This window comes from Quercus robur, chromosome 12, assembly GCF_932294415.1.
Source record: "Quercus robur chromosome 12, dhQueRobu3.1, whole genome shotgun sequence".
In the NCBI taxonomy this organism is placed as follows: domain Eukaryota; kingdom Viridiplantae; phylum Streptophyta; class Magnoliopsida; order Fagales; family Fagaceae; genus Quercus; species Quercus robur.
In genome coordinates, this window is record NC_065545.1 from 42,672,116 (window position 1) to 42,699,826 (window position 27,711).

The following is a 27,711-nucleotide window of genomic DNA, read 5'->3' on the forward strand; positions in this document are numbered from 1 at the left end:
CTCTATGATTTTTTTTCAGGGTGTTCCTTAACAAGTATAAATTACACAATCTAATAAAAAGAAAAATTTGTATATTAACAACAACAACAATAATAAACACGCAAATACATAAAGTTTACAATTGCATTCTACGTGGTTTTCTTATCAACCATTTGTCTATAATTCTAGCAAAATAATAAACAATAAACTATAAGTTTATTTGAAATATTAATAAAATTATTAATTATTATTGTTTAGTTGTTTCATTAATTTGTTTGTCTTTTATAAATTACAATTTATTATATTATTGTTTCATTAATTATAAAATTATTAATTGTTGTTTAGCCTAAATAATTTAATTTGTTTGTCTTTTATAATGTATTGGTTAATTAAATTATTAATTATTATTTATTAGTTGTACTAGTACACATCCTATATGCCGATAATATTTTTTTGAGAAACAATAATGCAAATAATCTAATTTGACTCAAGCTATATATATATATATATATATATCAATCAATGAGTACCAGAAGAGAAAGTGACATGATGGGAAATTACTTGATAAAAGGAAATTGTAAATTCCTAAATTGCCCAAGCCCAATCCGGTTTTTCCTCTTTCTCAAAAAAAAAAAAAAAAAAATCGGTTTTTCTTTTCCACCATTTTTTAATTCTCTCATCTTTTTTTATTTTACTATTGTCTAGAACGGTTCTCATCCACATATTTAAACTTCTCTTACTTTCCCAATGCCTTGACTTATACTTTCTTAGTTCCTAGCTAATCATCTCTCGTCTACACGTTAGGCTCTTTAGAGGTTCTCTCTTTTTCCTATCTTTTTTTTTTTCTCTTGCAAGTTTCTTCCTCTCCGCCCTTCTCAGTCTCTTCATTCTCTTTCTAACAAATCTCTTCCTCTCCCTCCTTCTCAACCTTAGTTACAAACAACAAAAATGCAAGATTTTTTTTCAATTTTTTGTCATAAAAATCTTGTAGAAATATTGCGTTGTCATCCGATGTTGGGCTTGCCGTCCGTTGTTTTTTTTTTTAGAATTCGTGGGCTTGCCGTTTGCTCAATTACAATTTTTTTTACAGATTTTAGTTCAAAATTTGTTTTTTGGTTTTTTTTTGCTTGAAAGTAGAACAAATATATATATATATATATATAATTTGAGGGTGTTCTTAATTTTTTTTAAGGGTAAAAAAATAAAAAAATTTTAATTATTATATAATTTTTTTTTAAATTTAGGGTGTTCCTACACCCTAGGAACACCCTGGGCTGAATGTGGCGTCGCCACTTTGTATTCCATTATTTTATATTTATATATATATTTTTAATAAGAAAATAGTATTACTGTTCATCCTTGGTGTGATGAATGATGATTACTTCATAGGTACAAAGTTTTCGTGGACGTGGGGTGCGGGTGGGTGGAGGACAATAGTCTGAATTCAAGTCTCCAGGAGTGAGACTCACACACACAGTATATATATAAACTATGTTGTGTTAGCTTTTTCTCTAACATATGTTTGTATTTAAGATGATTTATTTCCATTACACACGTATATGTTAGAGAAGGAGCTAACACAATACATAGTCTCTCTCTCTCTATGTATATATGTATATATTGGATACTTTTTTTTAAAGAATCATATATTAGACTAGACCAGTGCATATGCATAGTATAATTAAAAAAATTATAATTACACGTATATGGATTCAAATTATATTCTTTTTTATTTATTTTATTTATTTTTTTGGATATACACATGAGTTTACTCTTTTTTTTATTAGGTTTTTGATGATTTATTTATAATTAATTATTCGTCTTTTGCCTCTCATTAACTCACTTAGAAGAAAAATTTTAAAAACTTAAATAGAACACGTTGCGCAAAATTAAACAATAATTAGAATCCAATTGGATTTTATCTCAGTTTTGCTTATTAATATATATATATATATATATGTGTGTGTGTGTGTGTGTGTGTGTGTGTGTACCTAAGGCATGCTTGGCAACGTCCTAGGCATGCTTGCAACGTCCTTGGCCGTCCTCGGCATGCTTTGCAACGTCCTAACTAGTGGTATACTACTCCTTCGCTTCAAAGCTTATAAGGTAGAAAGTGGGGGGATTTCTATTCGATGTGGGACGCCTAGGACGTTGCAAAGTATGCCAAGGTCGGCCAAGGACATTGCCAAGCATGCTGAGGACGTTGCTAAGCATGCTGAGGACGTTACAAAGTATGCCGAGGACGGCCAAGGACGTTGCAAGCATGCCTAGGACGTTGCCAAGCATGCCTTAGGTACCCACAATATATATGTATATATATATATATATATATAGAGAGAGAGAGAGAGAGATAGATTAAATTAGATTAGATTTTAAGTATCAGATTAGATTATAGATTTAATAGTTACAATGAATCCTAAATATTTTCTTTAGAAATAATAGAAAGTGTCCAATTAGGCTACAAGATTATTGGTGTGGGTTCCACTTAACGATAAGGTATTTTGTATCAAATGATACTATATTGACAGTATCAAAATTCAATAAGCGTGAGATATGTCAGCCAAAAAATAACTACCCCACTAACAGATGAAAGACATATATTAATGAGTAGTTATTTTTATACACATGTCTCTCATTTTTTGAATTTTAATATGGATGACGTGATATCATTTGTTACAAAATACTTTTTCCCAGTTAACTTAATTGGTAAGATCCCTGATGGTTGAAACTCCAAAAAAAAAAAAAAAAAAAAAAAAAACTGCAAAGTTATTGGTAGATATAACTATACTAGCCTCATCACACGCGCACTTTGCGTGTGCGATGAGTTTTTTTTTTTTTTTTAGTGGTCCTATTTTGTAGAAAAAAAATTATGTATTTTTATTTTACATATATAATTTTTATTTTGAGAATCTAATTTATAAGTGGATAAAGAAATTTGAAAATTTACAGGAGAGTGACTGTATTTTTTAGGCAATAATTTAGTGGGAGTTAGAGTTGTATTTTTACCAAATTGTCTTTTAATTTTGTCTCTACTTAAACATAGGAATGTAGGGGTATTTTTGAACAAAAAAAAAAGAGGATCTCAAATAGGGGAAACCCCTTAAATAGTACTCCCTTCGTCTCAGTTTGTTTGTCCTTTATTCTATTTTGGGATGTCCCAAAATATTTTTCTGTTTTTAAAAATAAAAATAATTAATTTACTAATGTTCCTATTATACCCGTACTTTATTTTCAAAATTATTTGAAAAGAAAATTAACAAATATTTAAAAAATCAATATAATTAGGGCACATTTTTAGTTGTCTCATTAAAAATAACTATTTTTTTTTAAAGCTGATAAATTTATTTGATGGTAGTTTTGTAAACTTATACATTTTTATAAGGTAGACAAGACAATAAATGATGTTCCCTTAAAAATTTTGACTTTTCAAACATGTCAAATAAATTGGAATGGAGGGATTAGTATAAATGAGGGGGTTTTTTTTTTTGTGGTCTTATTTTGTAGTAATTTTTTTTTTGCATTTTAGGCAATGTTTTAGGGGGAATTAAATTTATATTTTTACTGAATTATTCTTTAATTTTGTTTCTACTTAAACATAGAAATGTATGTGCCTTTTTGGAAAAAAAAGAAAAAGAAAAAGAAAAAGAGAATTCCAAATATAGAAACTAGTAGCTCGGACAAGTAACTAACTCACCTGAGTTTTTTTAATTAATTTAGGAGTATAATATTTATGGGATGCGAATTGCAATCTTTTTTTACTGAAAAAAAAAAAAAAAAAAAATGATCCAGTGCAGTGATGTAGATGGGTTATGGACCCTACCACCCTAATCGAGAACATCGCGATCAGTCAGAAGACTCATGACAGATACTGTTGTATAAATGGAATCATGGATTGTTTTTTGTTTTTGTAGTAGAGACTAGAGAGTAGAGAGAGATATTAATATTGATATTACCGCCAGCTACAGTACGAAAACTCTTTTAGACTTTTTTCTTTTCCTTATTATTCGCATTTCACAGACAGACACTCTCGTATTAATAGCTAAATATAAACTCTCTTCCTTTCCTTTACCGATTATCTTCAATCTCAGATCCACAAAATCCCACCATTTTTTTCCATCTCTTTATTATTAAAAATTCAGTGAATTACATATTTTTAAATAACAAAAAAAAAAAAAAAAAAAAGAAAGAAAGAAAGAAGAAGAAGGTGGTCCTGGCTGCTGCATCGAAACCCACATGGGAAACAACTATCTATCAGATATATATAATATTATTATTTGTATATGTAAGTACATCATCGTCGTCATCATCTTTTCATTTATACAGTTTTATTATTATTATTATTATTTCTTTTGGCCTTTACAGTTACATACCCAATCAATTGCTATTTGCTACCTAAAAGTGCTCAATTCTTTCGTTTCTAAGCAAACCAAAAAAGTTTCTTTTCCTCTCAGTCTCAGGCAAGGCCTTTTCTCAACTTTAACCAAAATAAAATTGTATTTGTGCTTTCATTATGTGTAAAAGTTGGGGAAAAAAAAGTTGGGTTTCTTTCATTCGGGCCATCAATCTTTGACTAACAGGTGGGGATGGGGTGGGCTTGCTTTTTCCTCTCTTTCAATTTTTATCCTTTTTTTTTTTTTTTTTTTTGATAAGAACCCTTTTTCTTCTTAACGTGAAGGAAGTCTTTGTCACAAATTTTATGATGGTCTCAGTTAGGTGGATGGTTTTTTCACATTTTAAAGACCTTTTCTTTTGCTGAACCTCTAGAAAATTCAACAAGTTTTTCTTCTTCATGTGTTTTTGTTTTTGTTTTTGTTTTTGGCTGCAGTTGCTATCAGACTCAAGTCAACCAAGCACAGTTAACACGGAAACCCATCAATTAAAAGAAGCATACTTTTAATTTTTCTTTTAGAAAGTCTACTGTAACATGATACACCAAGAAAAAAGAGAATTGAATTCGTGTGAACACAAGAATCTGCTCCTGGTTGATTCAAGAACACAACAACACAAGCAGAAGTTTGATGAAGAAGTATTCAGAGGCTTAAGCTGATTGATTGTATCTCAGAGAGTGGTAAATAATAGTAATAAGAATATAAAGATGGGATCTTTCAAGGGTCATGTTCTACCAGGAACATTGTTTCTAGTTGTTGGGTTGTGGCACGTATGGAGCTCTTTGGTTCGATATGTATCGAACCCAAAAAAGTATAAGGTTCAGGTTTGGAACCCTGTGCCTGGTTTTGATGGAAGGCTTAAGTACTTGGAGCTTTATATTATTATGATTGGTGCTTTTATTGATATGTGTATTGAGCTTTTGTATTCGACCCACCTCAAGTTTTTTGTGAATGGAGTCTTGAATCCTTCCCACATGAATGATTTCGAGCATTCAGGGATGCTCCTCATGTTCTTCATCTTTGGTTTGGTTGCTCTGCTCTCTCAGAAGACAAGGTTAGTCAATAGTCAATACTTATTTTCTTGTTCATTTCATCTCCTTTTTCTGTCTGTTTGGTACCTGAGAAAAGATAAATCTATACTTGATAAGATTTTCACTTCTTGGTGTTGATGAAGTGATAACAGCTAAGCCTACTATAACTTCAGCTTCCTTGAATTCTAATTTTGCAAATCCTGATATGATGTGATTTATAATGCTTATTACTGCTTTGTTATTTGTTAAAAATCTTAAATATAAGTACTTTTTGTTTGTGGGTTGCTTAGAAAACAAAAGGAAATAGTAGAATTTTTCTTGGATTGATTAGGAAATTTAAGCCTGCACGCATTGGGTATAAGTGATCTTTTTGTTTGAGTCAGTTTCTCTTTCCACATGCATGGATGGCAGAAAAGGAAAGATTTGAAGTTCTAATTGAGATGAGCTCTTAAATTCTACCACACTGTTTATTTCCATCTGCATATTTCTTACTTATAATTTGGGCGTGTTTCACATCTGTGTTTGGCATAAGCATAAATCAATTTGTGTTTTGCCTTAAAACATTTAAAATGGGAAATGGTGCCTTAAAATGAATGTAGGAAGGATGATTCTGATGATTTGCACAAGCAAAAAAAAAAGTATTGTGGGGTAGGGGGCTGGATCACATACTGGGCCTTGGGCCCCGTCTGAGGAGGTAATTGATCCGAAGACAAGCAAGCAGTACAAATTGTTTTGGGTCAGATTTTATGGACAGAGCATGGAGTTGAAGGTCGTCCGAGGAGGAATGTCTCCTCGGACCTACTCAGTTTCTCTTTCCACATGCATGGATGGCAGAAAAGGAAAGATTTGAAGTTCTAATTGAGATGAGCTCTTAAATTCTACCACACTGTTTATTTCCATCTGCATATTTCTTACTTATAATTTGGGCGTGTTTCACATCTGTGTTTGGCATAAGCATAAATCAATTTGTGTTTTGCCTTAAAACATTTAAAATGGGAAATGGTGCCTTAAAATGAATGTAGGAAGGATGATTCTGATGATTTGCACAAGCAAAAAAAAAAGTATTGTGGGGTAGGGGGCTGGATCACATACTGGGCCTTGGGCCCCGTCTGAGGAGGTAATTGATCCGAAGACAAGCAAGCAGTACAAATTGTTTTGGGTCAGATTTTATGGACAGAGCATGGAGTTGAAGGTCGTCCGAGGAGGAATGTCTCCTCGGACCTACTCAGTTTCTCTTTCCACATGCATGGATGGCAGAAAAGGAAAGATTTGAAGTTCTAATTGAGATGAGCTCTTAAATTCTACCACACTGTTTATTTCCATCTGCATATTTCTTACTTATAATTTGGGCGTGTTTCACATCTGTGTTTGGCATAAGCATAAATCAATTTGTGTTTTGCCTTAAAACATTTAAAATGGGAAATGGTGCCTTAAAATGAATGTAGGAAGGATGATTCTGATGATTTGCACAAGCAAAAAAAAAAGTATTGTGGGGTAGGGGGCTGGATCACATACTGGGCCTTGGGCCCCGTCTGAGGAGGTAATTGATCCGAAGACAAGCAAGCAGTACAAATTGTTTTGGGTCAGACTTTATGGACAGAGCATGGAGTTGAAGGTCGTCCGAGGAGGAATGTCTCCTCGGACCTACTCAGTTTCTCTTTCCACATGCATGGATGGCAGAAAAGGAAAGATTTGAAGTTCTAATTGAGATGAGCTCTTAAATTCTACCACACTGTTTATTTCCATCTGCATATTTCTTACTTATAATTTGGGCGTGTTTCACATCTGTGTTTGGCATAAGCATAAATCAATTTGTGTTTTGCCTTAAAACATTTAAAATGGGAAATGGTGCCTTAAAATGAATGTAGGAAGGATGATTCTGATGATTTGCACAAGCAAAAAAAAAAGTATTGTGGGGTAGGGGGCTGGATCACATACTGGGCCTTGGGCCCCGTCTGAGGAGGTAATTGATCCGAAGACAAGCAAGCAGTACAAATTGTTTTGGGTCAGACTTTATGGACAGAGCATGGAGTTGAAGGTCGTCCGAGGAGGAATGTCTCCTCGGACCTACTCAGAGTGGGTCAAACACCAGACCTAATGATCAAAGCGACCCTCCAGGATGCATTGATGACAAGGACGTACCCCCGAAACGTGCAAGAGAGAAGAAAACCCCAAAGGAAAAATATAATATATCTGAAGGAAAACTGCTGCCATCGCATTAAATGCACCACAACTACTTTTCTGGCCACATTTATGTGGAGAAGACTCTGAATAGTAATACCTTGGCAACCGCGACTCACAGAAAGTCAAGGACGGTGCCAGATGGGACAGGTACTTAAGTAAGGGTTCAGATGGCCAACAAGTGTAAGATCAAGATGGTTCGGGGAGGACTATATAACGTGAAAAACCCTCAATGAAGAGGGAGAGGTGAATCAAATCTGTAATAGAGCTTTAAGTGAAAAATACTTAAGAATCAGCGTCCTCGGACCAGCTCGAGAGCATTATTCCTTAACAAACTTCTGTCATCTTTTCTTTGGCATCAAAACCTATTCTTTTGCTATTTGGTTTACGTAAGCCCAGTCCCCCAACCCATTCTCTACAAATTTATTGTGTTGGCCTGCTTTGGGCCGAAGTCCATTCATCCGTTGGGCTAGAGGTTCAAAATCAGGTCCCTACAAGTATCATTTTAAGTTATCTTTGCCCTTTTGTTTATGGCAGTAGGTAGTCACAAGTAATTAGAACTGTGGTAGAGCATTGGCAAACAGATATATTGTAAAGGGAAAACAGTATTTCCTTACTAAAAATTTGTGACTGAGCACTGCTTTAGGCGCACAGTCATGCCATGGTTCAAGTAAGGTATGTGAATTTTTATTGAAGCTTGGAGTTCTGAGTTTTAAAAACAAAACATAACCTCAAAAGAAGAATATCTGATTAGAGGCATTTGCATGCGGTTCTAAAACAACGACCATTATATATACAGCAAAACTTAGGCCATTAGTGCCTTGCTTATAGTGCAACAAGTTGTCCAAGAAGAATATTGTAGGATATAGTGGGAAAATGGATATTTGAGAGAAAAAAAATGGCATAGTTTTCATAAACTGCATTGTGAAAAAGGGTTGTGAACCTTTGAGAATGCATTTTCACTAGAGAGCTTTCCTGGGTATCTCTTCTATTTGTCTCTCCTGATGTTTGTGTGAAATATCAATCAATGTAGTACTTTTTTATACTTTCACCATAATTTGTAAATTGACTCATCAAAACAAATATATGTACTATCTTTTATACAAATAATAAAATATCCCAGATCTAAAATACTAATCATACCCACTTGTGGTCTTTGGCCCAAATGTCATCCCCTCCACCTATAAGGGGTGGAGAGTTAGGTGACAACTCATGGATTCATGAAAAGTGTACTTACCTATCTAAATTTAAAAATAATTATAATACAAAAACTGCTGATATTGATTTCCTATAGACTTTCTTATGAATTTGTTAGTTCTACAGTGCTATGATTGCCACAGTTATACATTTTAGTATAAGAAACAGACAAAAAGGTTTTCTTCTTCTTTTGCCTCGTGTATTTACAATGCACACATAGTTTTATCTTTCATCATATATTTTGCTATTGTGTGCCTGAGGCCTTGTTGTCAACTGCACTTACCTCTGTTAGTTTCTAAGAGATTTTCAGTGAAATGAAGGTATGTTTACACTTCCAACCAGAAATTAATTTATTAGAAATAAAACAAACCAAAAATTAAGAATCGAAAGTATTTTTAAAATATAAGTTATATCTTTTTCACCTATCCCATACCTTATGAAACCTTGGCTTACTATAACATTCTAGAATTTTCTTCTCAAAAAAAAAAAAAAAATAATAATAATAATAACATTCTAGAATTTGTCTGCTTATTGTTTTGATGAGATTTATATGCTCCAAAACATTTTGGAAAATTAAATTTTTTTCTTAGCAATTCTTGCTAGATATTTATTTTATGCCTTCATGCATATCATAGGAAACCTTTTTAATATTAGTGACTGAATGATTATTAAATTTGGCAATCCTTTGATTAATGAGCCCTGTAACATTATTGTTGCATGCTGGGTGTTTGGTTAGAGTCGTTAGGTCAAGATAGTTTTGTTTGAAGCATTGCCTCAATAAGCTTGAAGATGATAATCACATCTTTTATTTTTCAATTTTCTGTAAGTTCAAATTGATTTTGATCAATATATTGCACACTTTGTCATTATAAAAATCCAGTGCTTCCTGTACTATTAACAGAATTCTGTCTGCTTGATAAAAAAAGGTTCACCACAGCATATCTTGTGTTTATTATGTAATTGCTAAATTTCACACAACAATCACTGTTCATAGTAAGATATAAAACTGTAATTATGGATTTTTTTTCTTATTTCTCTTTTTTATTTCTACACTTCTTTGTTTAGGTTTCTTACCTTGCCAGAAGGAGCTCTTTGTTTGATTGTCTCCTCAGCATTCTGTGCTGAGTATCTCCTATTCTACTTTCACTCAACAACCCATAAAGGCCTTGAGGGGTACTACCACTTTCTCCTTGTTCTCCTGATAGGCCTCTGTGTACTGTCCACTGTTGCTGGAGCCCTCTTTCCAAGCTGCTTCCCAGTTGATTTATGCTGTGGCATTGCTATAACTCTCCAAGGTCTCTGGTTCTATCAGACTGCATTCACTCTCTATGGCTCCATGATGCCAGAAGGTTGCCAGCTAAAGGATAACCAGATCTCTTGTCACTCAAAAGACAGTGAGGTCCGAGGTGAGTTGCTTGCAAACTTCCAGCTCTTTGTACTGGTCCTTGGTGTTCTTGTTGCAGCTGTAGGATCATTTGGTTTTTTGGCTTCAAGATATGGGCATTCTGAACTAGGGAGCTTGCATGCAGTTCAGGGAGAAATTAATCAGGAATAGTGAGGTATACAATATCGATTATTTTCCAGTCTTCTGAATCGGGGTATAATTTTTATTTTTTTTATAAGGAGGCATGTCGAGACATGAAATTGTTTTATTCTGTTTGCATATCTTTTGAATGTACATCAACATCTTGTAGAATAGTTATAGTTAAAATAAGAACTTTTTGTAGGATGATCAAACTAAAACAGTAATTTTGTCAATGAAAATTACATGATACTTTTTGTACCATCTACCTCTATTATACAGTTTTACATTGCTTCTCTCGCTCTCTGTTTATATATATGTTGACAATTGAGCAAGCTTCATTCAAACTAACCAGAAACAATACAACTGTCCGCATCCTTCCTGATCACATGCTTAAACTAATCAGGTAAGGATAAAACATCAACCAAACCATTTCAGTTATTAAACAAACCCCACTTTGCTAAAACATGGGTAGGTCCATTAACCTCCCTTCTTGCTCACTTGAATCTAACTTGATCCAACTCCTTTGTCATTTCAAGCACATCTTCTAACACAGCTCTTAGCCTCCATGGTTTTGTATGATCATGCTCCTTGTCTGTGGCTTTGCTTAGTGAATCAAAACAAATCTTTCAGTCACCTTATACTTCCACCTTTCTCAGATTTAGCAGTTAAGCCATTAGCACTACCCCTCTTATACTTTTAGCCTCTGCCACACTTACTGAGGCTTTTAACTTCTGTTCTCATGCTTGCAGCAACAATGTTTCCTTCCCAATCTCTTGTAGCTACAGCAGCACAGAAGTGTATATTAGATATTTCAGAATCACAATTAATTCTAAAACAGCACAAGGGAGGTGCTTGCCAATGATTTATCTGCCTGACACTGCTATTTGTGTTCTGCTAATTTGAAACTGCTAGATGTTCCTGGAATTACTTGTCTGTAATCACCAGCATGACATTAATATCAACTTCTGCCTTCTGAAAAAGAAAAGGAAATTTTGTTTTTTTGTTTTTATGCTCCATGTTTGCTTCCATATGATTGCTGCCATGGTTTGGAAATGAGCTTCAGGAATCTCATTTGGAAGTAGAGCAGCAGGAGGCTCAATTACGAAATGCACCAGTTGACGAATTGATGCAGCAGGTGGCAGGCCAGTTGCCTAGCCTCAAATTTCATTTTCCTCCAAACCAGAATGCTTTCACCACCATACAATCTTTAAAGATGTGTAGACAATTCTTCTCCTCCCATTTACATAGAAGCATCTGGCATCAAGCTATTATCCCAACTCTTGTAACCTGCATTTAGTAGGTTAAATTTTCTGAGCTATTCTCTATAGTATTTTCAAATTCCATAGCTTCTTCCAGACTGATCTCTCTGTTCTTGACATCACCCTCTGTTGCAAAAACTATGCTGACCTTACTGTAAACCTCCCTTGAGCATTTGTTATCCACATAATTTTATCTGGTGTATTCCTCTTTGATAGAGGAATTATAACAATGGCACCGATTGAAGCTAACATCAAACAGGTCTTGTAACTTTGCCAAATCCCACTCTCCTCTCACTGCATCAATTAACTGACTAACCACCAGGGGCTGTTGAACCACTAAGCTGTCCTTAGCAATGGGTTTGAATTTATATAACCATGGTACCCAGGAGTCTTCCCATATTCTAACTTCCTGCCATGTATATATTAAGAAGAAAGTTTTATTTCTGATCCCAGTTGAGCTCTTTAAGATACATGATGCACAAATTATTCTGAATAGAGTCTTATTTTGTCCAAATTGCTGTATTATGCAAGCCTAGATTGATAGTCAAACCAATTTTATGCAGCAGTGGCAGCCACTGCTGTTGTCTGGATTATATATTTTCTGTTTGGACAGAATAAAGAATGGGCTTGTAACAAAGTTTTTCAAAGTGAACACGAATATAAAATGCAAAAACGGGTGCAATTTGTTTGAAACAATGGGCTTCACCAATGATGTCATTAATCAAAGGAATACACACACTAAACACACAAGTCACTACCACCGGTGGCAGCGGTCATGCCCCATTTAAAAAAAAAAAAAAAAAAACCTGGATTTAAATGAACAATATTTTATTAAATTGTACACTTTGATTACAAATCCATAATAAGAAAAGTTCTATTGGAATATACAAATAAGTAACTTTTTCCACCGCAAAATACATAATTCTCATGGAAAAAAAAAAAGTCTTACATGTGCTTTGATAGTTTGACGAACTTAAGATACCGAACGCACTCGTTAATTCCGTATTGGGTATGTCTCCTACTTCTTGACCGAAGTAAGCAATTTTCAATCAACCCTACAAATTGTTATTATAACTAAGTTAAAAAAAAAATAAAAAAATAAAAAAAATCCAGAATTTGTTTTGCACTTCCTTAATAATAACATTTAACACCAATCCAGGTTTAGGAAAATATCATAAAAAACATTTCTTACTATTTCTATTAGCTATATAAAAAGCGCGAGTGCACCTGTAAATAGTGCTTTTGTCGAGCACCTTGTCTGCTATTTGTTTATTGTTTTAGCACTTTTTTTTTTTTTTGACCGATTTTGTCCAGCTCTTTCTTAACTTTTTTACCTTTAGTGAGCGTTTGGATTCAGCGGATTCGGCGTCTGCGTTTTGCGTTTTCCCTTTTCCCCCTTTTTTTTTTTTTGCACGCGTAATGGGAGACAAAGACTACTGTTCATGCACATGCACAGTAACAGAAAATTTTGACTTTTTAGACATTTTTAGCACATCAGTGGGTCTCATGGGACCCACAAACTTCACTTTTTAGCAATTTTTTCATTAAAAATGAGTCCCATGATACTATTCACATATTTAAAAATTATTTCGTTACAGTGTTTTCAGTTTCAGCAAAAATAAGCTCAATTCAAACAGACCTTAATATACAAGCAAGCTGAAAGGGTTTGTTTTGTCTTTCGCTCCTATTTTTTTGATCTTATCTCTTTGTTGGCCTTTTTGGTCAACCACCTACTCTATTGATGGACACGGACACAATAGTTAGACTTCTCTCTATGGATGAACACAAACATAGGATCTAGGTAGAGAAAAAAAAATCATCCATGACCAAATTGATAGAGAAAGAAAAGAAAGAAGGAAATTAATATGTATATATGTTTGAAAACTTCACTAGAGATCAGAAAAAAAACGAAATTTTGAAGATCATGGAAGACAAATAAAGACATAATTATTATTCAATTATGTATCAGTTTGTCTTACCTTTTGTAGATCAAAGGTGTAGATATGGATACATTAGTTTTTTTTAGACCTCTTTTTGTACACAATATATACTTATCTTTATAAACTACGCTTGTGATAATGAAGCTCTTTTTTGTATAAAGTCTAATATGATCTATATAAAAAGTTTTTCCTGTATTCAGATTTTGACATAAAATATAGCATAAAAAATTATATTATCTACTTAATATAACAAATACTACATTTTTTTATTTTTTATGTATGTGATCTTTGATGGTAAAATATAAAAAATAGCATTTACGAGAAAAGTGACGGGAAGTCGGGAATAGGGCTACAGTATTGATATGTGAATATTTTGAAACATTTAATAATATAATTTTTAGGCAATCCAATAATTAAATAGTTATAAATAAATTCTATTTTTATCCATAATTGTAATCTTTTTATTGGCTAACACGTGCTTCAAAACTAGTGGAGTTTCAAAATAAGAAGGAAAAGTAAAGTAGTTCAACCGTTTGGAGCTTCTTAAAAATTAAAATTATTATCGAAAGTTCTTGAACAACAAATGAATCTTAAAGTTGTTGGAGCACTGCCTTTTGCACAGAGAAAATTTTGCGGTTTTTTTTTTCTTTTTCGGTTTTGTAACTTAAAACAGAAAATAAGGCATGTAAGGATTTTGATTTCAATTTAGTGGGGAATTAACCGGCCTCCACAAGGCAACAAATCCAAAGTTAAAAAAAAAAAAAAGGGTTCTGGAATCTGGACTCAACACATAACCCCAATCCCTTTTCTTCTCCTTCATACACAAAAGCTTCTTTCTTCCGAAGTTCGGGCTTTAGGACCGCACCAAAATATTCCAAAGCAATTTATATACATAACATATAATTTAAACTGTATAGGCATCATTTAGAATTTGGTACACGTTCGCTCAGGTTGGCACCTCTTGCCTAGGGCTTTCGTCTTTAGCTATACTGACCAGAATCATTAAAATAGTCTCTTATTTGTAGTAAAGAAAATAAATTCCAACTTCTACTCTTTTTTTTTTTCAATCAATTTTGAAAGTGATTTACCAAAATAGATTGTAATTTTTTTTTAAAAAAAAATAGAAAACCAGCATGGGATATGAACAACCGAGCAAGTTACTACTCGAATAGTACAACTGAATTTTAAAGGCGACTCTGCGATGTTGTATGCAAATAAGCACTACTGCAGGTTCTCTGAAAATTTGGCTTCTCCATGCTACCTTCTCCCTGGATACTAAAATCAACCCTAGAAACAATAGGCATAGCCATGTCAAAAAGTTTGCTATAACAAGAAGCATTTTGAATTTGCAAGTCTTTAAAGATAATAGCAGACCAAAAGCACTGAAGACGCGGAAGTTGAAACCAAGCCAACACTGAATAGTGGATTCTCAAAATCATGGAAAGGCCAATAATTTTCGGGTCCGGCCATAAACCCGGAGTCAGAAAAGCATTTGAAACCCACCAAAATGGATTCAAAACATGTTCTGCCATTTTTGCAAATAGTCACTCCCCCCAAGGGTTGCTCGGCTGCTTCATTTTCTTGGTCCACAAGGTGAAAAGTAGGCAGAGAAAATTTGAGAAATCAATGAATATAGCAACGCACAGGATTTCAACTTAAATGTTTTTCAAGCTACGTACACATTAGCTGATGGCCTTCAGCCATTTTCACAACCGCAGTCTTGACACCAATGACTGCTCATGCGCTCTTAGAATTTTCTTGATCCACAAAGAGAAAGAATTTTCTTGAAACACTTATACAGCACATTCACAGGAATTTGTAATATAAAGCAATTTAGGATAAACTCTACAGTCAGGACCGGTGTTTTTTTTTTTTAATTTTATTTAATTGTGTTTCCCTTGTATATAATCTTCTGCCAGGTATGCAGACCCCTTTAGTAAGGAACAATAATGGATTCTATAAGCTCTTGTAGTGGAGCCAGCTCCTTTCTGTCAATTAGCACAAATTCCTGCGCAAAACCAGTGCGACAAGTTTAACTAAAAGCTTCATAATTAACTGATAAATTCTTACATGAAACAAAAGGTGCACTTTTCATCAGGCATACTTGTAGTAGAAATGAAAATATTGGGATTGGACTTGTCAATCGATTTATAAAAATTACACATTTGGGATGTCAAAACACATTTTGACACCTAAATAGAGAAATCAATGGGACGGCTTTTCCACTATCTATGTCCAAGATTAATGGAGGGTGTTAAGGTATTCCAAGACCTAAGGTTTTAAACAAATTGCTCCACAGAACCATGATCCAAGGAAACAAAGCTTTCAGTATATTAAAAGAACTTAATGCTCGATTATTTTTAACTGTTCCACAATTGCAAATCCTAGTGTAAAATGAACAAGCACAAAAATGGAAGAGATCCGTTTTGACGTTGGTGCCAACCTTTGCAAATAATGCTTTTCTGAACACTTGTGCAGACTATTACTAAATAGGAAGTTGCATCAATCAATGATAATGCAACAAATTGTTGACTTCTTAAATATTATTCACGTCCCACCATGACAAATTTAGACTTCTGATGGTAGCAAGGCATCACCTAGAGTCAGTATTACTAGAATTTATCTCAAGACATAGTAATATTTGTTGTAGTGCCAACTACAGAGGTCCAAAACAAGCATAAAGAAATGAGAGGAGTGATATATATATATATATATTTAAATTTTTTTATAACTTGATAGTGATAATGGGGAGGAGGGATTTGACCCCTGGGTGTCTTTGTTAGAAACACCAGAATGTGCCAATTGAGCTACACGGCTCTTGGCGAGAGAATTGATTTTTAAAACCATATCCGTCTTGTACAATTGAGTTGTTACAAAAGATTAAAGAATTGTTGCAAAATATTGAAATCACAACACCCAGGATTAAGAAATGTAATTCTCTCAACAAAAATAAAGAGTACAATATTTATGCATAACTTAAAATACACATATTATATACCCTTTTATTTTAGGATAAGACTTAGGTACAGTAGTTAGACGCTGTTCCTTAGATTTCTCTCTTAAGATTTTGCCCTGTGGCTTTTTTATCATGAGATAGAAATGTATTTTTTAATTAAATAGCCACATGACAAAATCTTAAGAAGGGAATCTAAGAAACAGCATTTAAGGTATTGTATATAAGTTTTGTCCTTTATTTTATTGGTAAGTTATGCACCAAGTCGGTCATGAACCCATGAATGCCAAACACAAAAGTTCTAGTGATCCACAAGTATCATATAGTAAATTTAATCACATGTTTTAATAATGCTATATAATTTTTATAATTTAGCCTGGTCATATCAAAATATATTATGTAAAAGATTTTGGTGTAACTTAGAAAGATTGTCTTTCACAATATATATATATATATATATATATTTTAATACGATTCAAAAGCATGATTAAGGGAAGAAAAAGGAGGCTTTTGGATCACCAAATGATCATGGATCAAGGTTCAACAGTTAGATTAGTAGTGATGTCTAACGGTTAATTAGTTTCACTTCTTTGATATTACGCTGACTGAGTGCAAATATTATATAGAGAATAAATTATGGTATCTCTTTCAAGATCATGCTGATGGTCAATAGATACTAGTTCTGTAAGTGAAACCACCATGGAACAGAGAACTCAAACAAAAGAATAATAAAAAATCATTCAATCATTGAGATATGGAAGACTTACACAAGTAAATAGTATAAAATGCTTGAAGCATGTATTTAGATGGGCCTCCTCCTTGAGGCTTACAATTTTCTGAAAGTGCGAGTGATAGATGTGGGCGTATACACGGAACAATCTTTTGAATATTGTCTTCACAACATCCTTGAAGTTTGGAGGAAAGGGTGCCCCTATGAAAGTTTTACCAGACAAATAAATATTAAAAAAAAATGTTAGAGAAATAATTGAGACAAGGTACAAATAGTCAATGGATGTTACCAAGCTTTTGAGGAAAAATAGATTCATTATCAAGCTGGCCTTCAATCCAGTCCATTAAGAGTTCAACATATCTTGGAGCAGAGACCTCAATAGGTTTCTTGATTTTTTCACCATCTGCCCATCGATACTCATATCTGTAAAATTAATATGCATATCAGGAACAGTAAATCTATACTTACAATCATGCATCAATCGAGCTAGAGTTTAACACTTTTTTTTTTCTTTTTCTTTCTTAGTTTATTTTAATTGGGGAGGAGATTAAAATACTACAGTCTCCCTTAAATTTAGGAGAAAAATCACAAACCTCCCATGAATTTTCAGAAATTAGCCAGTGTAACCTCCTCCCCTTGTAAGAGCAAGATGGAGAGTGAGATCATGAGTTCAAGACCCACTTAGTTAACTAATTATCAATAATAAAAAAAAAAAGCAATTAGTGCATAAATTGAGAAATGGTCCAAATTTTTTACTTATCCAAAAAAACAAAATCAGTAATTAGTACAAAAGAGACAATTATTTCAACAGAAAGTATAAATTGACAATCCTGCCCTTATCTTTTTTTTAAATAAAAAATAAAACTCAGGATTATGCTTCTTTTTTTAAAAAGCATAAATAAAAATGTATAACATGTGCATGGGGAATAGAGGTAGACATTAGAGATTTTGGGTTAAAGAAAAAGGTCCAAAAAAAAAAAGAAAAAAAAAAAAGAGAGGAACTGGACTAGAGTGTATGGAAAGCATAAATTATAGGGGAGGTTTGAGTATCCATGTATTTTAGATAAATCCAAGGGAGATTGTTTACGCTATTCCTTTTTTAACAAAGGATAGAATAACCCTTAACCCAACAACTCCTATAACCAAGGTGGGTTGAACCCCAAACCTCCTTGAATGAGAGGAGAAGTACCACTAAGTTATAAGATTGTTGGTATGTATTTTACGAATTGGGATTAACTGAAATGAATTAGATAAAGCTGTAAGGCTGATACATCCACCCAACCCTCATAATATGACTCTGAAAAAAAAAAGGCTTCATATGAAGACCATAACTAAGGCCAATTTTACAGCATCTCTAAGGGGAAAATAGTATAAATACATTAATAAAATCCCAAAGCAGCACACTATAAAAGTATTTAGTTCAAAACTAACCTCCATTCTGTACAAGGGCAGAAACTAAATACCATTGTTGACAATAATTATTCTTGTTAGTTGTCAATTATTAACAAAAATTATAAAAAGAATACCTGTCAAAATCAATTATTAAAAAAAAATCAATAACATTTTTAAAAGCAACATTGCATGAATCTATTCTAGCCTGTGATGTACTTATACATAATTCTACCCTGTGATTTGCAAAAATAGACATAAGGGTCTTGCCTCAATACAGGGACTAGAGCCAAACACAGCAATTCCCAAAAATATGGAGAGGGTCATATGACTACAAGTGTGCTATTTGAGTCCATATAAGATAAAACAAATATATTATTTTTATTTAGGTGTTTGTATGCATAACAACAATAGATAGTAAAACAATAATGAAACTTGTTAGTTTTCCATAAGATGCACCATGCCCTCATAATTCAGTTCTTTCAGTTCCCAAAGATCAAATTTTTATACATGTCTAAACGAGTGTCATCTCCTCAAGTGTCCAATGTGACAAACTCTCAATAGGAGTAGTGTCATACAAATCATAGCTGTATGCTTTAATGTATCAGATACATTAAATATACTACCACAAGATAAGTAGGTGTAGGAAGTCTTGTTGCCTAAGTCTATAAAGTTTTAAATATCCTTGAAATTCATCCACTTAAAATTAGATTTTAACCAGGGATAGGGGATTTCTTTTGGATTATTAAATGACACACAGTACAATAGAGTCAAAACATGATATTCTAGTAAGAAAAGAATAGATAGATACCCTGTAAACAAATAAGACTTATCAGCAGACTCTTTAACCTCTCTTTTTCCATGTAATGTAATCAGCTTATGTTCATTATTGAGTACACACATTATCTCAAAATTTTAACAATAATTTATTTCAAGAGATTTATATAAACATTTCATTCCATATCACCATTTAATCAGTTTGTGTCATTCTAGGAGGCAGGTTACTCAAAACATTGATTAGCTTGTAGCGTAAATCTATAGGCTTATAATATATATCAGATTGGAAAAAGAAAAAAATTATTTAAAAAAAAAAAAAATTCCAATGTCAAATATTCTGGTAAATGAATATAGGTCAACTGGTCAAGTGCACTTCCCCTCTGAACTATGATGCAGTTGCAATGTCCCTCCTAAAACTAAGCAATGATGAAGCGGGGTGTAATTATTTTGGAATGGTGCTTCATGTGTAAAACTGAGTGTGAATCACCCATTTCTACACTGTGCCATGGATAGGGAATTGTGGTCTATGATCTTTCTCTTGTTTGGTGTTTTCTGGGTCATGCCTCACTCTATGCAGGAGATGTCTTCTTGGAGGGGGAGGTTTGGTGGGAGAAGTAATGGGGGGGAACTTGGAAAGGGGTCCCCTTCTGTCTCATGTGGTGTTTATGGAGAGAAAGGAATGCTAATTGCTTTCACATGTAGGAGTTAAGAGTGGCAAAGTTGAAATATTATTTGTTGTACACTTTATACAAATGGACTTCGATGTCATGTCTCCCATGTCCTCTATCACAAGGCTCCTAGAGAATCTGGATTCTCTTGAGTCTTCACTAATCCTTTGTAGTAGTTTCTATTTCTTATTTATTTTCACACTGTTTGTAGCTTTGCCCTATGTACACTTCCCATGTACTTGGGGGTAGTTTCACGTTCATACTTTTTTAATGAATTATTTACTTACCAAAAGAAAAAAAAGAAAAAAAAAAAAAAAAAAATCAGTTAAAGCACTTTGCCCCCTAATGTTAGAGTTTCCATCAAATTTAAGGGAAAATTCAAATTTTTGTTAGACATGATTTAGAAAATTTTGAATTTTCTGTCAAAATTGATGGAAATTATAACTGCAAGGGGTAAAATGCTCATTACCAACAATCATGATAGTGGGGAGGGGGGGCATTACTCACTCTTGAATTTTAAGAGGAACACCGCAACTGCATGTTAATGGGGGTGGGAGGTACAATTAACTCAAAAATATATACACAACACATCTAGAACCACGTCGCCAACAAAATGATCAGAAAAATAATCCATACCCATATTAGTTATAGCAAGTTTTATAGTAGAGGTCATGTTAGATGAGGAAATCAGTGATGTGGTAGTTTCCTGGGAAGCACAAGTAACATTGCTACACTAGTTGGAAACATGTGCAAGATAACTAAGGCAATGTGAGGTTGAAAGGACTTCAGTTATATATATTTTTTAATTAGTAATAAGTTTTATTGATATAAAAAAAGGGACACCCCAGCACACAGTGATTGTACAGGGGTCAACAATCTAGTACAAAAATTACAAGAATCAAGAAAAACAAGAAGAGAAGAGAATGATTAGTTTCGCAAAACAAACAACCAATCCAATAAAGCTCTAAAGAAAAATAGCTTGAGGTTAGGTATGGATATTTAAACCCGTGTAACTAACAAGAAGGCCAAAAGCTATTAATTTAGTTGGAATTTAAAACTTTTTGACACAAACAATTTAAGTGGGTGGGAGAGACCAACTTCTCTTTATATTATATGTTACTGTAGATGGATATGAATCCACCAATGGAATTATCCCAATTACTAGATGGAAAAGCTCCCCAAAAAATATCCTAATTGGAGGCAAGCTGAAAAAATCAATAGAAATTCACATTATTGAATTTCTATAAACTAAATACCATAAAAGAAGATGGAAAAAAAAACTAAAGGTTTCAATATTATTACATACTTGGGGCCTGCAGTCATTGTTGGACAATTCTCATTAGTACAGAATTCTGTGAGGGTACCATAGAGCAAATTCACTTGGTTGAAGAAATCCACAGCTGAAATTGAAAAAAAAAAAAAAAAAAAAAAGCAACCACATTTCAGATTTGAATCTCAAGCAAGAGCTGCAGTAAAGCAAAAATTGATTTGGAAATGTCTTTTTACATTTTAGCATCAGCTAAATTATTAAAAAAAAACTACACAAATTAGAAAATACAGCAGAGTAACACATGAATATACTAAACCTAACAGATTGACAGGCATAAAATGAAGGGAAAACTCAGATACATTTAACAGGCTAGATATTCTGAAAATGTAAGTGCACACATGCATGCAAGAGAGAGAGAGATAGAAAGAGTTACTGTTGACAGCAAGCCACTCATTCAAGTCCTCCCCAGTAGGAAGTTTTACAGCCTCCCTTAGGTTTCCACTTCCTAGGGTGGCATCAATGTGCTTTCTAAGTTGTGCCCCCTGCATTAGAACAGGACAAGTATTGGTGCTTTCAGTTATACCAATAAAATAACAATCAGAGAATTGTTAATAGAGAGGCCATAGATTACAATTAACAGCAATAAGACAGATCTAAAGAACTAGACCAGAAGCTCTGGAAATGGAAACTTGATTATCATAACAAAAAGAATATCAAATACATGTTCTACATAGTCATCAATGCATTAAATATGCATTTATTCAATGCATTAAATATGCATTTGAAAAGGTACCATTGCATTGACTCAACCTTGTTTCTCTCTCCATTTTTTCCACTCAATTGTTTCTCAGCACATTTTAACCCGTAGTTAACTATTGGCAGCTGTATTTCAAGCACTTGATTTAGTCCAAACAAGGCCCCGATGAACTGATATGGACCAAAGGGGCTTAGTAGGCAGCAGGATAGTCCTTAATGAAAAACATGCTCAAGCTGCAGGCCCCAAGTGGCTGATATTCACATAACAAAAAGGACCTGATTTCAGCTAATTCCTGGGATGTTTCCAGCATAAAAATTGGGCCATGGTCCCCCAACTCTGGAAATTGATTTGGCAGCAGAGAGGACTCTTTTGTAAAGGTTTAGGTCTTAAAATTTTTATTCAAATGGGTAATGTGACTGCTGATAAAAGCAATATGATGCATTCAATATGAAAAAGAAAAATATGCTCTCTACGTAGATATATATTCCCTAAGAATAAAACCCAGTGATATAAGGCATATCTGATTCGTCAAGGAGAGTTTTTTTTTTTATAAGTAATAATGAATTTCATTAAAAGAACTCTGAAATGGTTTCCAAAAGAATTACAATCTAAGATTTACAAGATCCATGAAAACTACTAAAGAATTTACAAGATATCCCACCAATTATAATACAACATTCAAACAAAGAATGTAAAAATATAGATTTCATCTCAACAATAGATCTCTCTACCCCTCAAGCATTCAAACATTCCTTTCTCTTCAAATTGTGTGCATAACACACTCAGGATTAGCATTCAAAATATGAATATAAGTATGTCAACCATAAAGCCCTTTACAACAAGCATAGACATTTATCATATTCTCTTGCATCAACCAATAGATTTCTAATACAGAACATACAAAGAACCACATCTCATAGGAAAGTGAACAGCGTGTAGCAACAAGCGATCCAGACTCGCAGCTATATGATTAAGTTTTATGTATAATTTTCATTTATGAAATGAAATATGTTTCTTTCATGCTTTATCATTATTGTTTGTGTAGCTGTAATTTTTATTTATTTATTTATTTATTTTATATAGATACAATAGAATTCTAACCTATAGCGTTAGCTCTATAATGATTGCTCTTATCATTAGGCCAAAACATCAATCGATTTTTGGTGTAGGCATGGTTCGAACCCCAGATCTTTTATTCAACAAAAGACTTTACCAATTAAACCAACTAAAACCCACTGTATAGCTGTTTTTTCTCAGTAATTGGAGATTTACTCTTTATTAGTTGTAAATAATTATTACACTTTTGCTTATTTGGAAACGAACATCCAACAATTAAAACCTATTTCCAAAAGTGAATTTGTTCTTACATATTTTGAGCCTAAAATCAAGCAAAAGGATGGATCATCAATAACTCAGATGACCCACATAAGTCTCCCATATATATATCATGATACTTTCCCCTGAATTAAGAAGCCCTAAACAACATGCAACAACAGCCCACATATAGGTATGAACACAAGAAACTCATTATCAAATTATATAGATGGAATCATGGAATCGTCATTCATGTACATCACTTGTTTGTACATATATAACAGTGTAGTGTAAAAGAGAATACATAAATACATAAATACATACATATGTGCGTGTGTGTGTGTTTGTATTAATTTTTTTCCACCTGAATGGGAGGTGAACAAAGAATTCTGGATTTTCCAAAGGGGGTTTTTATTTCCTATAGAACCATAACCAGCAAGAAAGAGATGTGACTAGATAACAAAGGGACTTAACCTTACTCCCAGAGGGTGCACACTTCTTTGGGCGGAATGTCCTTTGGTTTCTGTTTACAGAAGAATTACAAAGAGAATATATATCAGCAAAAGAGGTGAAACACATGGTTTTATAAGGCATCAATAATAAAATTAAGTTTAATGTATTAAGCAATATTTATGAACAGCACAAAACCATGATCTTCACAACTACAAGAACACACACACAGACCAGAGTAGCAAGAGAACTACATATGGAAACTTTGGCTGGCATCAAGTCAGGTAGAAATTTGAATAGATACTCATGCCCAGCAACAATAATAATTTCAAATTAAAATAAATAAATATGTACAAAGAGTCTGAACAAAACTTCCCAATGCATTCTTGACACACTCTATCATAAATTGACTAGCTTTGGGACAATACATTTGTATGCTTTGAACTTCACCGTGCTTCTCATAATGAGAGGCCCCTGCTCTAGATTATACAAGGACCCACTACTAATTTAGTAAATAGAAACCATTATACACACAGCTTACCTGTCCAAAGTGTACCATCTAATTTTTATAAAGCAAAAGCCTACTTCCTTTTAGTTTAGAACCAATCATTGAGCATATGTATATCTCCCCTATATGTCCAAGAAATACATAAAGTCATCCATATAACATTGCCGTCACTATGCAATCAAACTCTCTCTGAGGATCTCATAATAAATTCTTAAATAGTAGTGATGTCCTTCTCCCTTTACATTCATACCCAATCATTGATTTTAATTATTTTTAAATTTACACACACCCCCAGTGCGTTTTGAATCCAAAACCTTACCCTCCAACCTTTGTTATGGGGAGAGAAGGTGCCCTTTGAGCTAGAGCTCATTGGCCGAACTTTTTTCTCTCTCTCTCTCTCTTTTTAATGATTTACATTTAAACCTAACCACAAAACAGATTTTCTCTACCAGGGTGTGTTGCACTGTTGGATTTTGTAAGAAGTAACCACTAAAGCTTAGCAAAGGCAGAGGAAGTGTTTCATGACGAAGTCACTCTTCTTAAATTCCCCGGAATCCCTTTTCCATTGTAAAATATAAAAAAATAAAATAAAAAAAAGGACGCATCCTACAATAGCTAGGCTATTACGTGTATCATAGAGAATCATTCCTATACTAGAAAGGAGCAGCCAGAAGGGCTTCTTTCTTAAAGAGAAGGAACAGAAAGAGAAGCCAAATGAGAGGCCTAGCCAACTACACATGTTTATCTCTTCTAAGTAGGATATGCAAGCACAACATATTATCCAAAGACTTTTTATTTTTATTTTTTTTTTATCAGTATCCTAAGACTTTTAACTGACTAAAAATGGAACTTTTTTTTTTTTTTTTTAATAAGTAAGAGAAAAATGGAACTTTTTTATGTGTCAATATCAGATAGATTTCCCATGACAGATTTGATGCAACTTACAATGCACAAGTTTTTCATTTGTACTATTATATTTACACTTTACAGAGGTGCCGCCAGAGGAAGCAAGCCCTGTCCTTGGTGCCATATCTTTCAGGAAGTTACATTCTGAAAAAAACAATAGCCAACTAGCTCACCAATTGAGCTGTCATTTATTTATATCTAGCGGAAATGCACCAATTGCGTATACTATTTATTTTTCTGCTAAGCAAGATTGTAATTGCACAACATAAAATTACTTTTAAAAGAAGTAATTAGGATATAAAAGAATGAGGCTACACATCTAGTTCACCAAGTCAAACTATCATTTATTACATCTAGTGGAAAATGCCCCTATGGCTTAAAAATAATCAGCATTATCTATTAAAAATACATCATTTAAAAAATGCACATCACAGACATTTTGAACAGTCATTTTTAAGATGCAGACAAGAGATGTCTACCAGCAGAATGGAGATATCTTCATAAACAGCCAAATGCATCTGAATCCATAGATGTGAAAAAGTAAATTAATTTTTGAAGAAGCATATCTACCAATTAGAAGATGGTTTTATTTGTTCCATGTTAAAAAACCAAGTCTGCATAAATAGTAATCTAAAGGATCGAAACTTCTAGAAAGCGAATACTATTACCATAATCAGTGCTTTCTTTTTCAGTATTTGAAACTTTTGGTCATTGTGAAGACGACAAAAGATTCCACACACACACACTTTCCCTTTCTTCTATGTTAGAGTGAAACCATCACATCTGTTCCTTTCTAATAAAGGAAAGATTCTCCATCATACATGCAACATGTTGACATAACTATTATCAGGCATGTTTATTTAGTTTTTATTAATGGAAAAGGAGTGAATGGAAAGTTTTTTCATGAAGAGCAAAACTATTATGCAACATTTTGTTCATTTTTTGCAAATAATCAGCATTGACTTCATATGAAATCCAACAGCACAATGCACTCATGACGTCAAGGGGAACTCCCCTCTTTAGAGTCGTCTTTGAATACCCAAAATTACATAAGATAAAATTACCTATTTAATAGAAGATCAAAGACCAACAACTAAGACTGAAATAGTGAAAGACAAATTCATGAACCCCAATTTAAAAAACTACCATCACTCAAATTCTGAACCATATTCCGGCCAATGGTCACTTTCCCCTTTGGTTTCTCTTTCCTCATTTCTGTATTTCCGGTCTCTCTTTTTTTCTTTTATTTTTTATAAGTATTTCTGGTCTCTTTCTTATAACTAACTAACTTCCCACATCTGGCAAGAGCCTTGTAACTCAACTGGTTGGAACCTCTTGGTGTATCCATGACATCCAGGGTTCAAATTCCTCCCCTGTTGTATCTATCGTATTATCAAAAAAAAAAAACTTCACGCATCTATCCACACAGGTTCTTTTATCTCCTATGCATGTAAGTGTCAAAAGCCTTGTAACTCAATTGACTAGCACCTATTGGTGTTTTCAACGAAGACATTTAAAGTTCAAATCCCCCTCCTCTAACTATCAAATTATCACCCAAAAAAAAAACCACAAGCATCTCGTGCTCAATTTAATGCAAAAATCAACTGTATAATGCCAAAATGGAATGTTGGTTTGGATTTTGGGCTCATTCAAGAAACTATGTATGAAATCAATGCAAGTGAGCCTGCAAGAAATGTAACATAACCAATAGAAAAATGCCTAACAATTATTCAAATGGAAAACTAAGAAGCAGTGAGCCTGCAAGAAATGTAACATAACCAATAGAAAAATGCCTACCAGTTATTCAAATGGAAAACTAAGAAGCTTCTATTTTGTGTTAGTGTTTTTGCCACCAAAAAAAAATCCATGTACACAATCTTGATGGTTGATACTAATAATTAAACAAAAAAAAAAAAAATGCAAATCCAATGAAATATTGTAGATGTGCATATGGCATAATATGAACTAAGAAATTGACCAAATAATCAAAGATCATAGCTTTTTGAACCCGTTTGCAACTGCATACACATACACATGCCTTATAAAAGCCGAAAGGGTATCTAAAAAAATCACTAAATCTTCAAATAAAGTAACCCAATAAACAACAGAACTGCCATAAAAATTAAATCCAAAAAATAATAATAATTTTGAGCAAAATAAACAGATAAGAATTAAAATATTATATTCTAAAAAGAAAAAGAAAAAGAAAATTAAATTATATACCTGCCCAGACCAAAGAGGCTCATAGCTAGTGCGAGAGATTAGAGATGTTGTTGAGGCTTGATTGAAAAAGAATGTGATTGCACAGTCACTGACACTACCCTTCTTTCTGGTTTCTGGTTTGGTAAAATTTGGGTGATATTTCAAACTGGTCCCTCAATATATTCTTATTTTACGTGGGGGGGCCCCAGAGAATGTGATGCGATATCATGCAATGGTTGACCACCTGACTCCTTGTACTGTTTGTCTTTGTCCTAACGTACTTTACT

General features: G+C 33.4%; 2 protein-coding genes across 3 annotated transcripts; one reads left to right on the forward strand and one right to left on the reverse strand.

Moving 5' to 3' along the window:
* Window positions 1-4,151: 4,151 nt before the first annotated feature.
* LOC126709200 (uncharacterized) lies at window positions 4,152-10,562 on the forward strand. 2 transcript variants are annotated; one of them, XM_050409327.1, is made up of 3 exons: window positions 4,152-4,261; window positions 4,805-5,421; window positions 9,842-10,562. In XM_050409327.1, the coding sequence occupies exons 2-3, from the start codon at window positions 5,075-5,077 to the stop codon at window positions 10,329-10,331; spliced, it is 837 nt and encodes a 278-aa protein (XP_050265284.1). In that variant the 5' UTR covers window positions 4,152-4,261; window positions 4,805-5,074; the 3' UTR covers window positions 10,332-10,562. The 2 variants fall into 2 exon arrangements, with proteins under 2 accessions (XP_050265284.1, XP_050265283.1); XM_050409326.1 differs by lacking the exon at window positions 4,152-4,261 and adding an exon at window positions 4,381-4,556.
* Window positions 10,563-15,123: 4,561 nt separating this feature from the next.
* Window positions 15,124-27,708, reverse strand: LOC126709071 (MOB kinase activator-like 1B). Its single transcript, XM_050409150.1, has 7 exons — window positions 27,446-27,708; window positions 23,833-23,881; window positions 21,721-21,829; window positions 21,324-21,417; window positions 17,473-17,606; window positions 17,221-17,384; window positions 15,124-15,508 (listed from the first exon to the last, which is right to left on the reverse strand). Exons 1-7 carry the CDS (start codon window positions 27,466-27,468, stop codon window positions 15,434-15,436), a joined length of 648 nt encoding a protein of 215 aa, XP_050265107.1. The 5' UTR covers window positions 27,469-27,708; the 3' UTR covers window positions 15,124-15,433.
* Window positions 27,709-27,711: the final 3 nt, after the last annotated feature.